Genomic DNA, 16706 nt, shown 5'->3' on the forward strand with positions numbered 1-16706 from the left:
ATTTTTTGTCAATTTTATCTGACATTTGTGTAGAATTTAACAATAGACAAAATACTTCTTCCTGCAACCTACTTTTTCCACATAATTATTTCTTTTAAGATAAAGAAACTTAATTAAAGAAGTTAAACTAGCCAGGAATGTGATAAACTGAGGATTAGAGCTCAGTGTCATTACCTCTCTAATTCAATTAGTCATCCTGACCCTTTTATAGGCCATTGAGAATTCACTGTATTTGGAAGGATAAATTAAGGTAGGCTGCTGATTTTTCAGGCTTTAATTTACTATCTAATATTCTAAATCCTATGTCTCAGGTAGAAAGTATCTCTAGAATAAATGTATAAAAAGCAAGGAAAATTCCTAAGGAAAGGTAATTGAGAATCAGTTCAAATCTCAGGGAAAAGAATGACATATAATTTAGAAACATAACATTTGAATAATAGGTAATTGGTGACAATAAAGGGAGTAGTAGAAAAGGTGGTGACAGTAACATCATTAACACTTACAGTTATCTTAATAAATTATATTCGGTAAATTAGTTTAGATCTGGTACTTAACTCATAAATCATTGATTAATTCCTTCTCCTAACATTTTTATAGCCATTAATTACATGCTAATTACAGGCTAATGATGTTATACTTTGTTCATACATATAGTAATATTATAAAGTATGCATTTGAATATAAATTTGGAAACCTTACCAAATTACATTAATTATAGCTGACAGTCTAGAAACAATATATAAAACAATGCTAACACCTATGTCTAAAATTTCTTTTTATCTTTTATCTAAGTTCCAATTTCTTGTGTAATTTAAAAATATATTTTTATATTTAAAACAACAGGGGCAACTAAACTCCACTTTTAATTAGTATTTATTTTTATAAATTGGTGGAAAATACACTTATTAAAAAATACTTTTTAGGTACAAAGTTTAAAGGGTCAAAAGAAAGTTTCTTAAATTATATCAAATATGATGCGATTATTCTACTATTCTTTAAAAGCCTTTCAAGTCATCTATTGTATGTTTCTTCCCTAGAAGTCTCAGAGAATTAACAACACAATGTAATCTAGCTTTAAATTTGGGTTTCTCTGTGTTTCAGATACTGATGTTTGAGCTTTCTCTTCCTGACAAGCCACTTACAGAGTCACTGTTACTTTGAGGTTTTATCTATGAGATTCGTGTCTTTTGGGCTCATTAAGAACATTTCCAAAGATTACAATGTCAATAGTACCTAATTACTGGACTGTGAGAAAGGTCTTCTTGAGTACATAAAATCTGTGGCAGTGCACAGCACACAATGGGTGGCTCACATCCCCAATTTTATCACAGTTAAGTAGCAAACAAATTAATAATGTTACCTCCGCTCTCTTAAGATAATTACTACTGCATAAAAAACTGCTTTGAAATTTTGCAGATAGTATTGCAACTCATTCTTTATTCTCTTATTTTAGCATGGATTTATTTATCTCTTAAACTTTCTATGTTTCATGAATGACTGTTGTTCTCTTTAGAATTTTAAGAACTTGTAACATAACAAATTTTCAATGGTTATAACATAACCATTTTCAACCTGCTTAGGAAGGACATATCACCTGATATAACATTGCTTTAAATTATATTTCATGTTATATTTCACTCTTTTCAAAACACCTACTGTATATGTTAATACTAATGCTGGATTTTATTTCTGTCGATGCCTGATAGAAAATTAGTCATTACGGAAGCAAAGAAGAGACTAGTTCTTTTAATTCACTAGCCCATCATTGCTTTAGTGTGGTTTAGGATGTCAATTTGCCAGACTTTAGTTCAGGATTGTAATATGAACAGCTCAGGAGGAAAAGTAGAGAGGAGGATCAGCTAGCACGTCACATATATTACCTTATTTAATCCTCATAACAAACTTACGTGGTGGGGTTACCATTTCCATTTTACACAGCAGAAGGAATTGAGATGAAATCATCCAATAAGTGAGTAGTTAACTGAGACTGGAACCAAAGTCTGCCATTCTCCAAAGCTTATGCTCTTTCTGTTACGTCACCTAGCATCCCATCGTGTGGTTGCAAATGAGACTAGGCTTTGTCCTGCACCAGTCTTGGGAGAAGTCAACACCATCAAGCGGTGAATAGCAAAAGCCCTTGGGCCACACTCTCTGGGTCTGAATCCAGCTGCTCCACTTATTTGCAGTATAACCCTGGCAGTTTACTAAATATCTCTGTATTCAATTGTCTCATCCGTAAAACAGGGTAAAAGCAAAAGCATCTACCGCATAGAGTTTTTGTGAGGATTAGAGTTAAAACTTGAAAGATATTGTATCCACTAAGTGTTAGCTATACATAATTTTGAAAAGTATTTTGGGGTGGGAAAATACAACCTAAGTACCTCAATCTTTGATGCTACACTGAGGATGCTGTAACAAGGAGGATAATGTTCAATAGGACATTTTAAATATTAATATTAATATTCTATTTACATATTTTTAAAATGGTAATACAACAGTGACTTTGAAGAGTTCAATTTGGGGTCTGTCACCAGATAGGGTACAGTAACCCCCCATCTTATAGAAAGTAATAAAGATTTGTCTATAAGTCAGATATATTCTAACAATGTAGCTAACACCTCTTTAATATGTATTTGTAAATTAGTGCTTGAAAACATTAATAATGTATTAAACTATTTCCTAGGGGCCTGGAAGGGGACACTCGGCCTTCCAAAGTACTTTGAGAGCTTGGAGTGACTTATTCGGTGATAACAATTTGGCCCTTTGAACACCTTGTGTGAATACTATCTATGAGCCATTACCATTAAAGACTGCTCTCTAACAAGAAGATTCATTTACTCCCCTAATTAGTAAATTAGTAATTCAGCTTTCCTTTCAGCATTCCTTTGTTTTTATTTGATAAAAATAGAAAATTTATTTTTAGTAAATTTTGAATTAACTGGAACCAATTAACCAGAAAGTTTTCTTAACTGAGTTATTTCCCAACACTATCTTTCGAGGGAAGAACATGACATGTCAAAGTTGCATCAGAGATTTAATAGAAAGAAACCTTAGGGTTATGTCCAGAGACATATGGTGTGAACATTTTACAATGCAGATTATTATTCAGAATGATGAGCTTTATGACACACTACAAATTATGAATCATGAAAAAGCATTTATATTCAACTTTATTGACGCAAAAAAGTGAGTTAATACATTTTAGGAGATTTTCAGAAGACACAATGGAAATAATTTTACATTTTCAGGGCTGAGGAAAGGGAGTGACAGTGTTCATCTCAGCTGGGGACCCCTGACATACCAGGCAGTCATCAAAGTTTATTTTCATTACTTCGAATGGACCTTTGAAAAATGGTTTGCTTGGCTGGAGAAAGTTCATTATGGATGCAAAATCCTCAACTGAGTTTTTGGGGAATGGAATGCTGTGGTTAATTAAACTTCCTAATTAAAATTTCAGGCCAACCACAGATTGCAAATGCATTAATTCACATTTTTATGATAAATCTTGAGTATGTTAGGATGTTTCAGAAATAACTTACTGTATAGGTTGGAATTTCCAGCAACTCAACAGACCTAATTCGTTATTTAAATGCCAATACAGTTAAAGGTTGCTGCTTCCTAAGCTAGTAGATGCATACTATGGAGTTTAATCTCAGCATTACCGTAATCTAAATGCCAACCCTGGGGTGGCAGCCAGCACTATGACTGCTGAAACTTCCTTTGACAGGCAGGCACCTGCTAAACAGATATTACCCGTACATATAAGGACCACAGGAAAGCTTCTCCATTTCGGAGAGGCCCGGGAAAGGAGAGATTCCTTTCTGCTGAAGTTTTCAAAAAGTAGAGTAGTTTACAATTAGGGGCCCAGGATTTAAACTTGTATCACACACTTCTTCTTTGCATGAAGATTTGTTATTAAAGTTTACCTTTCAACATTCCCTGATGTGAAAAACAGAAATTACTGACTCTCTTTGGTTATCAGCAGCAATAATTCAAACTAATAATGTCATATTTTGTTCATCCAATTTGTTTATACAGCCTACTAATAAGCTTTAAAAGATGAATTTCTTTAATTTCCCCTAATCATCCTGCCCCTGAACCCCGTCATCTGGACTGCTTATAATACAGACAATTAAGGAAAGAGGTGATAAGTATGTTTCCTATTTTGGTTTCCAAGTTTAGAGAAAAGGAAACACATTTGTTCCCCAAAGACTTACAGAAACTGATGGTCAAAGAGTACTTTCAAAAGAGTCCAAATTGAAGACCTTTAAGGACTGAGGTGAGGGGCTGGCCGGTTAGCTCAGCGGGTTAGAGCACAGCCTTGTAATACCAAGGTCACGGGTTCAGATTCCTGAACTGGCCAGCCCCCCCACCCCCCAAAAAAGGATATGAGATAAAGTTTACTAGAAATAGTTGTACTTTTCTTCTAATTATTTAATTGGGAAAACAGAAATTTAACGGAAGCTCCAGGTTTGTTGGCAGTTCAATAAAAAAGAAATGCAATTCCAACTGAGACAGTTTCTGGTTTTGAAGTATGACTAAATTCATTTTCAGTCAGCAGCGACTGGTATTCAGAAATACATATTAGTATCTTTTATTCAGCTTATCTATGCATTAGTTTTATTAATTGGCTGAAAAAAGTCATGCATCCAAGTGCCTCGAGGTAAGAAAGAAAAGCAAAATCAATGTAGACTAAGGGCCCATTCTGTGTGTGAACCTCTATCCAACAATAAAGATCCTTACCTTGTGGTGGAGGTTTGAAAGGTATCTGGTCACTAACTGCATCCATATACTTGTTGTCTATCTGTAGGTAAAACAAAAAGTTTTGTTACTGAGCTTGAGTAACATCAACTCATTAAATGTTTAATAGAGAAAAAATAAGCTACCTACTGAAGATACAGGATAATCACTTGAAGAAGGTTTCACATCAGTTACCACGTTCTCTTTAGACGGCTCAGATAAGGGTTTTACCTTCTGAAAGACACAAAGGTATGTACTGTGTTAACAAGGGGAAATAATAGTCAAATCAATGGATGTAAATGTTCTCCAACCTTCAGTAACCAAGATATGAAAACTATGCTCCTAACCTGTTTGCTGAAATACGGCTGGGGAAATCCGTTCCTTTAAACCAGTGGGATAGGTCCCCTTCCTTATTCAGGCCACTTTGAGAGACAATTCAAGAAAAATGTTTTCCTCAGTGTCTTTTCTGACTACTTCCTTTTGATTATCTCTACAATTTGGGATTTACTACTTGTAAACTGGTCAGAAATCACAAGGTCATCTCAGTACCTCCTGGCTACTGGAAGCTATAGCAATGGTGTACTGATTCCCAAGAACTGAACGGTGCAAAAACAAAAGCATCTCTTCCAGGAGTTCAGAAGCAGAAGCATGCAGGCAGAACTGTCACCAACATTATGTATTGCAAAATAAATCATGCCATTAAAAATGTACAGGTGAAAAGGACCAAAGGTACATTAAACATGCTTATCAAAAAGAGGTCTGAGGGCTGGCCCGTTAGCTCAGTTGGTTAGAGAGCAGGATCTAACCAATACAATTACATTTTTTAATGTAATTGTATTAATATTATTTTTTACATTCTAGGATGTTGTGTGGAGCAGTTGGGAGGGAGGGGGAGAGGGGAAAAGGGAAGGAAATGGAATGGAAGGAGGAGGAAGGAGGAGGGGTGGGATTGAGGCCTGTGGCACCCCCACATTCCCACAGGGGAGACCAGGGGGCTTCCAGTGGTGACTTAGTTATTACTGGGCTGGATGCTGATGTCAGAGATGTGTAGCAAAAGCTCTTTCCCCCCACCATTCCAGCTCAGGAACCCAGGGCCTTTCTTGATGTTGCTCGGTGGTCAGCGCTGGGCTGGCTGCACATGTCGGTGGGGCATGGCTGATGCCCTCATCCCCCACCCTTGGGATTGGTTGGGGGTGCTGGGGGGTCATTGCTGAGGCCCCTGGCTCTCTCCCCTTTCTGGCTTGGTAGCCCAGGGGACTTCCAGTCCTTCTGGGTGTTATAGGTGTTCTTTGGTGAAATGAGACCTTTACTAGTTAATATCAAACTTCGTCTCTGGTTGTGGGCACTCTGTTTTTTCTTTCAGTTATGCGTTGGATTATTTGCTTTTCCCACCACTTAAACTCTGTACTGGAACTAATTTGCTGCCCTTTGCTTACTTCTAAAGTGGGGGAACTTCCTGTGGGGACCAGTACTTGAGCTCTGTAGTTGAGCTAAATTGCTGTTTTGCTGCTGATTCCCTGGGGAAGGATTTCTGTGCAGCTCAGGGTTTAATGGTGGACTTTATAGGTACTTCCAGGTCTAGTGAGATCCAGTGCACCTGGGTTGTGTAGAAGCTCTGGTCTAGGCCCAAGTGTTCTCATCAAACTGCACCCCATGCAATTCTATATTCCTGACCAGTCTCCTCTGAGTGGTCCTGTGCTGATTGGGCTGCAGATCAGCTGTCCTTGCTGTGTCCCAGTGTTTTCTCCGTGGGCCCATCTCTCCCACTGCCCATGCTGCAAACACTTCCTATGGGATGGGCCATGTGCTGGTCCCTGATGACTCACCGGCCTCTGAGTGGCTCCTTTTTTCCACTTGTTCTGGCTCCTCACTCCTATTTGGATCCACGGTAACCCTATTAGTGGTCTTGCTGGCCTAGGGGCCACCAAGGCCCTCCTCTCCCCTGCTGCCTCCAAGCAACTTCATTGGAAGGGCACAGCTGTGGTTTTGCCAGCTCCTGCTCCAAGCACTCAGCAGCTCCAGACTGGAAGTGGCCAGGGCTTGAAATGGTCAGAGCGGTTCTTTTCTTTCTCTCATCGTGGCTTCTCCTGCCTTCATGCACTCTGTAGGTCTCTCCTCCTCTTCCCCTGGGCTCCAGCAGCCCTGGCTTGGCTGTCATTGCTTTTTCATAGTTGTAAATTGGTTGATTTGTGGGAGAGAGTGATGCTGGGGACCATCTATTCTGCCATCTTGACCAGAAGTCTTCATCTGTTTTTCTTAAATATTTGTTATTTGCTCTCAGTGTCTCAGGTGCCAATATCCTGTACAAATGTAGGTGAGGATTCACGTACCTTGAATCCAGCACATACTGGCACATGGATATATCCTAGACTAGATGGAGTACCATCCCACCTCTGCAGGAACATAACCTGTATGGTCATTGGAGGTCAGGGCCAAGATTTTTCTCAAGAAAAATAATGACTTTTCTAACACAGTTGAACTGGTGTAACTTTGAAATTTAGAAGTCTATTTCATAAAGCCCAGACAACTCTAATTTGGGCCAAAATTTTTACTAGATAACAATCATTAAAAAAGCATGATTTTGAGTCACACGAAATTGTCATGGGTCCTCCAATATCTTATATGCCTAGCTGATTAAATATCTAAAATGAAGATCACTTCAACTGAAATCGTAAACTTCAGGTGAGAAGAGGAAAAACCAAGAAGGGAAGAAAGATGCTATATACAATCCTATCTATGTAGACCAGTTTTAGAACATACCAGGGGAGTCAATTATTGAAATCCTCAGCAAGTTTCAGATTACTATATGTTTGGTTTAAAAATATGAATTAATTGAATGCTATCTTGCCAGTGTGCTTAAATTCTTTGACCTCTTGCAACAACCTAAATTTAGAAAATGGTCTTAAAGCCACAAGTATTGAAAAAAAAATTTAAAAAGAAAATTATTTTAGATGGTAAGCCTCTTGAAGCAAAAAACCGCATTTTATGTTGTGCCCTTTCCCACAAACTTCACTTGTGCTCAGAGCACTTAGCATCATAGCAAATGCTTAATAGAGTTTGTATCATGTTGATTTATTAGTTGCAATTTACCAGATATTTCTACACTGGGCATCATTTACTTTTATAATTAGAATCTCCAAATGAAAATAGTAAGTCTGACAGGTAAAATAATAGTTTACTACAGAACTGTGTTTTATCTACAGGTGACCTCTAATACAAAAATGAGTGGCTTGATACTAGAAACAGATTCTCTTACCTCTCTTTTCTTTGGAAGTGACTGGATACTTGACCTAGATCTTTGATATTTTCAGCATTCTATCCATGACCACAAAGAGGCAGACTGACAGTTACTCCTCAGCCAGAATGAGGCACCCTTCCTCCGAAATTTGCAATTGCCTCTATTATAGCTTAACCATATAGCATTGTAACAATTTGTTTCCACATCAATGTCTCTCACTGGACTTAGCCCTTTGGGTTCAGGCTTTTTGTCTTATACCCTCAGCATCTAGCAGAGTAACTATCATGTATTATCTCCAGAGCTAAATGGAGATGTAATGACAGGAGCTCAATAAATGTTAAATAAGAACAGAAAGACATCAACAGATATATACACAGAGACAAATAGCATCTAAACATTATATGTACTTACAAGATAATTGAAGGATGTATCAGCAATTACTGCAAACTGACGAAACAGTGTGTGCCTAGTAAACATTTCATCCTTAAGGACATGAAAGCTGAAATAAAAGAATCGATGAAATTAAAATGTATATAAATCGTAAGATAAAGCAAATAAGTATTATAATTTTAAAATATTACCAGTTAAAATCAAAAATATTAGTATGAACTTATTGCTTCTTTCATTTTTAAAATTACATATTTTTCAGCTCTGAAAGGGCATAGAAGTAATGACAATGAGCACCCTTAGGGACCAGGCTATGGTTTAAAAAACAATTCTCAGTAAAATAAACCAGGGAACCTTTCAGAGGTGGCTGTCTCTCGAACTAAGACAATAAATGTACATGATGAGCCTGAGATACTTTACTCTACGAGAAATCAAGGGAATCATCAAAGATTATGTCAAAAGAACACAGTAGTCAACTTGAAAGGGCTTCTGTTAACTTAAGATTGGAGAAATTAGGCATCAAAAGTAATAAAGACTACGGTGTATTGAAACATAACAAATATATTAACAACTTGAGAAATTCTCAGCCTTCCAGATTGCAAATAATACCAAAATTAGGAGATTCGCTGTCAGGAAAACATGCTTTGGAGAGAAAGCGAAGAGTACGGTTGGACAACCTTTTGCTAGCGCCTAGAAAGAAACAAAAAATCACAGCATTCAGTTACACAGAAGGCTTTTTGAAGAGACTAGATGTATGACTCACGGATCCTCTCAGCATCTCAGTAGGAGTCCAAAATAGACATGAGGTTACCTAGGAAAGACCTGACGAGGAGCGTCCTCTCTCATGGAGTGATGTACGAAGTTAAAAATATAAAATTAAAATGAAAATGTGGGAGGGAAATAAATGGAGTGAAAATATTCTAAGGTTCTAAAATTCTTGGGGAAGTGGTATCAAAAGTAATTTATGTAAGACTGTAATAAGTTAAGGAGAAAATTTCAAAATGGAGGAATTTCAAAAAGGAAAATAATAAATAACTAATAAGCTAATAAAAGAAAACACGAAATAAAAATAAGTTGATTAGTCCAAAAGAAGGTAAAAAAGAGAGAAGCATAAAAGAGGCTGGTCAAATAGAAAACAATTTGTTAAGTGGTAGATACAAACTGAAGGTTTAATTCTAGGTGTCAATTTGATTAGATTAAGGAATGCTGAGAAACCTGGTAAAACTATCTTTTTAGGTGTGTCTATGAGGGTGTTTCCAGCAGAGATTAGCATGATAGCTTGAGTGGACTAAATCCTGAGTGGAAAGATTCGCCCTCAACGTGGGCAGGAACTACCCAATCTGCTGAGAGCCCAGAGAGAACAAAAGCAGAGAAAAAAGGTGAATCTCTCTCTATCTGCTGGAGCTGGGATACACTCTTCTCTCCTGTCCATGGACATCAGAGCTCGAGACTCTTAAGCTTTTGGGATCCAGGACTCACACCAAGGACACCATCTGGGCTTCCCTTGTTTTGAGGCCTTTGGACTTATACTGAGCCATGCTACCAGCATCCAATTTGCAGATGGCCTATCATGGGACTTTTCTTCATAATTTCGTGAGCTAATTCCCCTAATAAATCACCTCATATGTTTATAACGTATCCTATTGATTCTCTTCGGAGAACCCAATTTTTTCTGTAATTTGTATCACAAAACCTATTGTATCAGTAATTTTACTAAAAGCAAACTAATGAAGCATGCCAACTAAATAAATTAGGCCAATTAATTACATTAATTAATTAATGTCAATTAAATAAATAAGGCTGACAGATTAGGTTAAAAACACAACTGTATGTTGCTCGTAAGAAACACATTCAAATACAGAAACAAGATAGAATGAAAGAAAAAAGCTGGAAACAATGTACCATGCAAACTTAACCGAGAAGAATGGTATAGTTATATTAACATTGAATGATATAGACATTAGGCCAAAAAGCATTACTAAATATAAAGAATATTTTGTAATAATAAATATAAATAATTTTACAGGAGGATATCAGAATTCTAAATTATTGGTATCTAACAACTTAGCTATAAACTAAAAGAAGAACTGACAAAACTAAAACGAGAAATAGAGAAATCTATAATCATAGTGGGAAATACCTCTCTCTCAATAGTTTAAAGCCAAAATATCAGTAACTACATAAAAGATATGAATAACACAATTAATAACTTTGACCTAATTAAAACATATAGAACTCTGCACCTAACAATGATAGAATTTTCATTCTATTCAAATGCACAAAGAACATATTTTTTAAATTGTTCACAGGCTGAGCCATAAAACAAGCATCAAAAAATTTTAACAGATTGAAATAGTTCACAGGAGATTCTCTGAACACAGTATAATTAAACTAGAAATATTACTAGTAAATATTCAATTTCCTGGAAATAAAACATATGACTTTGAAATAACCCATGGATCGAAGAAGAAATCAAACAGAATTTAGAAAATAGTTTATACTAGGGGATAATGAGTATATAACTTGGCACAACTTGTGGGACTCAGCTCAAGCAGTGCTTAGAGGAAAATATAGACTTAAATGCATATTTTAGAAGAAAGAAAAGCCTGAAAAACAGTTATCTAAGCTTCCTTTTCAATAAGTTAGTAGAAAGACAGCAAATAAAACATAAAATAGAAGGAAACAATACATATAGGAAAAGAAGTCAATGACTCCACCAAAAAACTGTTAGAACTAGTAAACAAATTTGGTAAAGTTGCAGGATACAAAATTAACATACAAAAATCAGCTGTGTTTCTACACACTAGCAACAAACTCTTTGAAAGAGAAATTTAGAAAACAATCCAATTACAATCACATCAAAAAGAATGAAATACTTAGGAATAAATTTAACCAAAAAGGTGAAAGATCTGTACACTAAAAACTATAAGACAAAAATGAAAGAAATTGAAGTGGACACAAATAAATGGAAAGATATCTTGTGTCCATACATTAGAAGAATTAATATCGTCAAAATGTCTATACTACCCAAGGTGATCTACAGATGCAGTGCAATCCTTATCAAAATTCCAACAGCATTTTTGACAGAAGGAGACAAAATAATTCTAAAATTTGTCGAAACCACAAAACACGTCAAGTAGACAAAACAATCCTGAGAAAGACGAACAAAGCTGAAGGCATCACACTTACTAATTTCAAGGTATATTACAAAGCAGTATGGTAGCAGCATAAAAACAGACACATAAAAAAAAAAGATAAACCCACTCATATAGGGTCAACTAATTTTTGACAAGTTTGCCAAGAATACACCATGGGGAAAGGACAGTCTTTTCAATAAATGATGTTGGGAAAACTAGATATCCACATGCAAAAGAATAAAATTGGGCCTTTATCTTACACTGTACACAAAATCACCTCAAAATGGATTAAAGACATAAACATGATACTTGAAACTATAACTTCTAGAAGAAAACATAGGGCAGAAGCTGCTGAACATTGGTCTCGGAGATGATTTTTTGGATATGATACCAAAAGCACAAGCAACAAAACCAAAAATAAATAAGTAGGATTATATCAAATGAAAAAGCTTCTGCACAGAAAAGGAAACAACAAAATGAAAAAGCAACCTGTGGAATAGGATATTTGCAAGCCATACATCTGATAAGGGGTTAATATCCAAAATGCATAAGGAACTCAGACAACTTAACAGCAAAAAACTAAATAATCCAATTAAAACATGAGCAAAGAAACTGAATGGACATTTCTCAAAAGAAGCCATGCAAATGGCTGATAATATCTGAAAAGGTGCTTGGCATCACTAATCATTAGGAGAACGCAAACCAAAATCACAATGAGACATCCTTCACACCTGTTAGGATGGCTATTAACAAAAAGACAAGAGATAACAAGTGTTGACAAGGATGTGGAGAAAAGGGAACCCTGTACACTGTTGTTGTGAATGTAAATTGGTACAGTCATTTTGGAAAATAGTATGAAGGTTCTCCCCAAAATTAAAAGTAGAACTACCTTATGATCCAGCAATCCTGCTTCTGAGTATTTATCCCAAAGAATAGAAATCAGGATCTTGAAGAGATATCTGCACTTTCATGATCATTACAGCATTATTCATGATGATCAAGATATGGGAACAAACTAAATGTCCACCAAAGAATGAATGGATAAAGAAAATATGGTATGTACATACAATGTATTATTATTCAGCCTTAAAAAAAGAAGGAAGTCCTGCCCTTTGTGACAACATGGATGGGGCTGGAGGACATCATGTTAAGTGAAATAAGCCAGACACAGAAAGACAAATACTCCATCATCTCACTTACATGTGGAATCTAAAATAGTCAAACTCCTATAAGCAGAGAGTAGAATGGTGGCTGCCAGAAGTTGGGAGAGGGAAAAGTGGGGAGGTGATGGTTAAAGGGTACAAAGTTTCACCTATGCAAGATAAATAACTTCTGGAGATCTACTATACAGCACAGTGCCTGTAGCTACCCATAATGTGTTGTACACTCAAAATTTACTAACAGCGTAGATCTTATGTTAAGTGCCCTTACCCCCCTCCCCCCCACCACACAAAAAAGCAAAACAAAAAACTGGATAATAATAGTAAAGAGGGTGGGAGGAAACTTTGGGAGGTAATGGATGTATGAATGACTTTGATGGTGGTGACGGTTTCACGAGTGTATATTTATCCCCAAACTGATCATGATGTATACAGTAAATATGCACAGCTTTTTAATATATCAATCATACCTCAATAAAGTGATTTTAAAAAGGAGTCAATGAAAAGAAACATATAAGAAAAGTTCAGCAAAGATAAAGTTATTTCTTTGAAATAAGTAATAAAATCGATAAACTCAATCGATAAATTTGTTTCATCAAATTGTCAACATCAGAAATTAAAAAGGGAACATCACTATATCTTACAGATAATTTAAATATATAATATGAGGGCATTATGAACAATCTTATGTTAATGTCTGACAATTTGACGAAACGGGAAAATTCCTAAAAAATAAAAAAGACAACATAAATTATCAAAGCTATTAGAAGAAGCAACAGAAAATTGGAAAACTCTTAATATCTACTTAACAAATTAAATGTTATTTAAAACCTTCCCACAAGGAAATGATCGACATTAAATTCGCAATAGTTGCTACTTTGGACAAAAGAGAAGCAGGAGGTGCTGGATGGGCGTACAGGGTCTATGAAACTAATGCTAATGCTCTCTTTACCTGTGTGGCAAGGACACAGGTATTCCCTTCACTTATATTGTACTGCTTTATATTGTACTAATATGACTAAAATATCTTTTTCTATGTATTCAGTGTCAAATAAGATAAAGTTTTAAAATAACTAAAAAAAGAAAATAAGAGAAAATAAGCGCAAAGTGGCTTTTAGGGTTAGAAAAACCTGTGTCCATGTCAGAATCTGCCACTCTGCAGCTGCATGAACTCTGACAAATTATTCAACTTCTCTGATCATCAGTTTTTTCATGAGAAGAAGGGAGCTGATGATATTAACTGCTATCTATAGTTGTAGTAAGATTCTGATGCATGTAAAATTAGCATTGTCTGTGGCACATGACTAGTAAACTAAAACACTTAGCGTACATGTTCAATACACACCTAACACACTAACAATTAGTAACTGCCATTTTAAAGACACTGAATGACACGCACACTGTGACACGCACACTGTCTTTTGCTCCAGTGAGTGAACCTCTTCAAGAAGAGATATGAATCTCCCCAGTCTTGAAGACAAATTACTTTTTAGCACAAGGGATGACTTGTTCAACTGGATTCCTTATTCCTTTGGATGCTACCTGTTACCTCCCACACCAACTTGAAATGTCAAGTAGGGTTACAGTAGCCAGTCTTTGACTTTTCCAGCTGTCTGAAACCCAGCCAGTAGGTGCTTAGTAAATATTCATGAATGAATAAATAAATGAAAGGATACATTAATTGTACTATCCTGTAAATGTGAAGTCTGAATGCTGTGGTAAGCCTGGCCGAGATTCTTATCCGTGCTCGTCTTTTCTTGCCCGTGTTCTGGTGAGGTTCCCGCTCTCCCCTTCAGTCCCTGCTGCCTGGATCTGCTGAGGACACTCACATTCCCTTGCAAAAGTACCTATTCCACTTTTACCTGCTCTGGAGAGTTGGAAACGGGCATGAGGTGAACTGAGAAATGAAAAACATGGAGTACTCTCTCTGATCATATTTCTGCCATACATCCAGTTCCTAGTCCACACTGTAAGATGAAGGCGCTTCACTTCCTGATTCCAGTGAATCTTTTTCCTTCTTACTGCAGGAAGGGTGCAGCTGCCAGTGATGTAAGGGAGACTGGTGATGCCCACCCTGCTGTGAGTTTTGCTGGTACTTCAGTGGCTGGTTTGCTGCTCAACAGTCTGGCTTGAGGCACCTCAGTGAGCTTTCCCATCATTCAGTAAGCTTTAGTCACACCTTCCACAATGTGGACTGCTTCCTGAGGTTGCGGTGGGAGTGGCTACCTCACTGTGGCATCAGCCAGGTAGGGATCTGTTCCTGATCTGATGTGCCACACCTGCACACCCACCGTGTGTACTCAGAGAAACAACCATGATGACATCAGCAGCTGTGGCAGGCATGCCACACTAAAAGGAAGGACTAGTCCCCACCTTTGTCTGTGCTGCTTACATTTAATCTTCCTGGAAATAGAGCCAACTCAACAGGGATGGAAACGGAGCTTGGAAATGAAGCTCTGAATGGGACTGAGACAGAATATAAATCATGAATTGGCTAAGAAATCACTGTATTGAACTGTCACTTGGATTGGCTAAGGGGAAGAGTTTCCTCTACTGAACAAAAATGTGTGCTCCTGATCTAGGATCAGTTACAATGAAATAAAATTACCATTTTAGTACACGCAAGTCACAGACTATATGTTTAAGCTCCATACCACACCATGGTGCAGTACTCTATATAAATACACTGTCTATGTTGTTGCATATATTACACCTAGTAATTTAACCAAACTAGGGAGACATAAGCCATTATGCACCAGTTAATTGGTTAAATGAGAAAACATATAAAAAATATATACTAATACTTCCTGGTATGCTAAGTATTTAGATATCAGCATAAAATCTGCAAAGACCAAAATAATAAATACTATTGTCAACTTCTTGGAATAGCAAATTAATTTGAAGTAAAACTGATACACTCTTGCAAATGGTTGTTGAAGAATAGGATGGATCCCATAGCGACAGAAAAAGGTAAATCTTAAGGGTGATAGTGAACCTCACAGAAATAAGTAAGTGAAAGACATTCTAGTAAATTTCATGGATAATCCAAAATCCATATGCAGGGAAATGAGATTAAGGGCATATTTAAGTTTTCATTTGTTTTACTTGTATCTATACTCTATCTTTGTAATAAGTAGATGAAGTAGTTAGGGCAGGTATTAATATGCACATTTTACAGAGCACAAAATAGTTAGCACATATGTGAAACACAAGTAGGAGTGCAAAGCAGAACATTGTGCCACATTTTACCATTATGAAATGCAGTGCAACTATAGGGCATTTGTATTCCATGATGTCATGTCCTACTGACCTACATACTACCAACACTGAATCCATCGTGTCCTGGATGATGCTTGACTATGAGAGAATCTTGTAAAGGAATTGTCAACAGGTGATACACAAGAGAATTTGAAGAAAATTATGGCAGGAAAAAAGTGAATTGAATATAGAGTTTAAATGTTAACATGTTGGGACAAGGAGGATAAAATAGGCATTTTCTCTACTTGATATTGCTATTAGCCTTTTTGGAATTTTAGTTTCACTTTCTCCATTTTAGAAAAGACAAAGATAACACAGGGAAAGGAAATTAAATGATTAAGTGAGTAAAAATTCCTTTGTGTTGATAACACCAAGGTCCAGGGTTCAATTCCTATACCAGCCAGCTACCAAAAAAAAAAAAAAAAAAAATAGATCTGAGATATTAAGGAGTTGGTGCTGTTTTGTCTGGAAAAGAAAATGGTAGAGGATATAGTATATAAAGCAGTTTTATGACGACTATACAGACTTGCTATATATCATCATGTGCAAACGATCAGGAAGATGTTTTAATAGCCCTATGAAGGAAGATGACTACATAGATCTGACTAAATCAGGTATCAAGAGAGTCTGTCCATCCTACTGAATTTTTAAGGTTGAAACACTGAGTGACGTCAGCAAGATGGCCAACTAGAAGACCCCAGTCCTTGTCTCTCCCACAAAGACAGCCAAGGCAACAAATAAATGACTACATTTTGACAAAAATAGCCAAAGGAGAGTGCCAGAGTA

The 16706-nt window shown here is 36.5% G+C and overlaps 1 protein-coding gene across 1 annotated transcript in view; it reads right to left on the bottom strand.

The window, feature by feature from the left end:
• C6H10orf67 (chromosome 6 C10orf67 homolog) overlaps positions 1 to 16706 on the bottom strand; it is a 131673-nt gene that overhangs the window by 14782 nt on the left and 100185 nt on the right. Inside the window, 3 exon segments of the mRNA XM_063101142.1 lie at positions 4744 to 4804; positions 4891 to 4974; positions 8390 to 8477. Of these exon segments, the coding sequence (XP_062957212.1) occupies positions 4744 to 4804; positions 4891 to 4974; positions 8390 to 8477 (233 nt within the window).

This window comes from Cynocephalus volans, chromosome 6 (genome assembly GCF_027409185.1).
Source record: "Cynocephalus volans isolate mCynVol1 chromosome 6, mCynVol1.pri, whole genome shotgun sequence".
Lineage (NCBI taxonomy): Eukaryota > Metazoa > Chordata > Mammalia > Dermoptera > Cynocephalidae > Cynocephalus > Cynocephalus volans.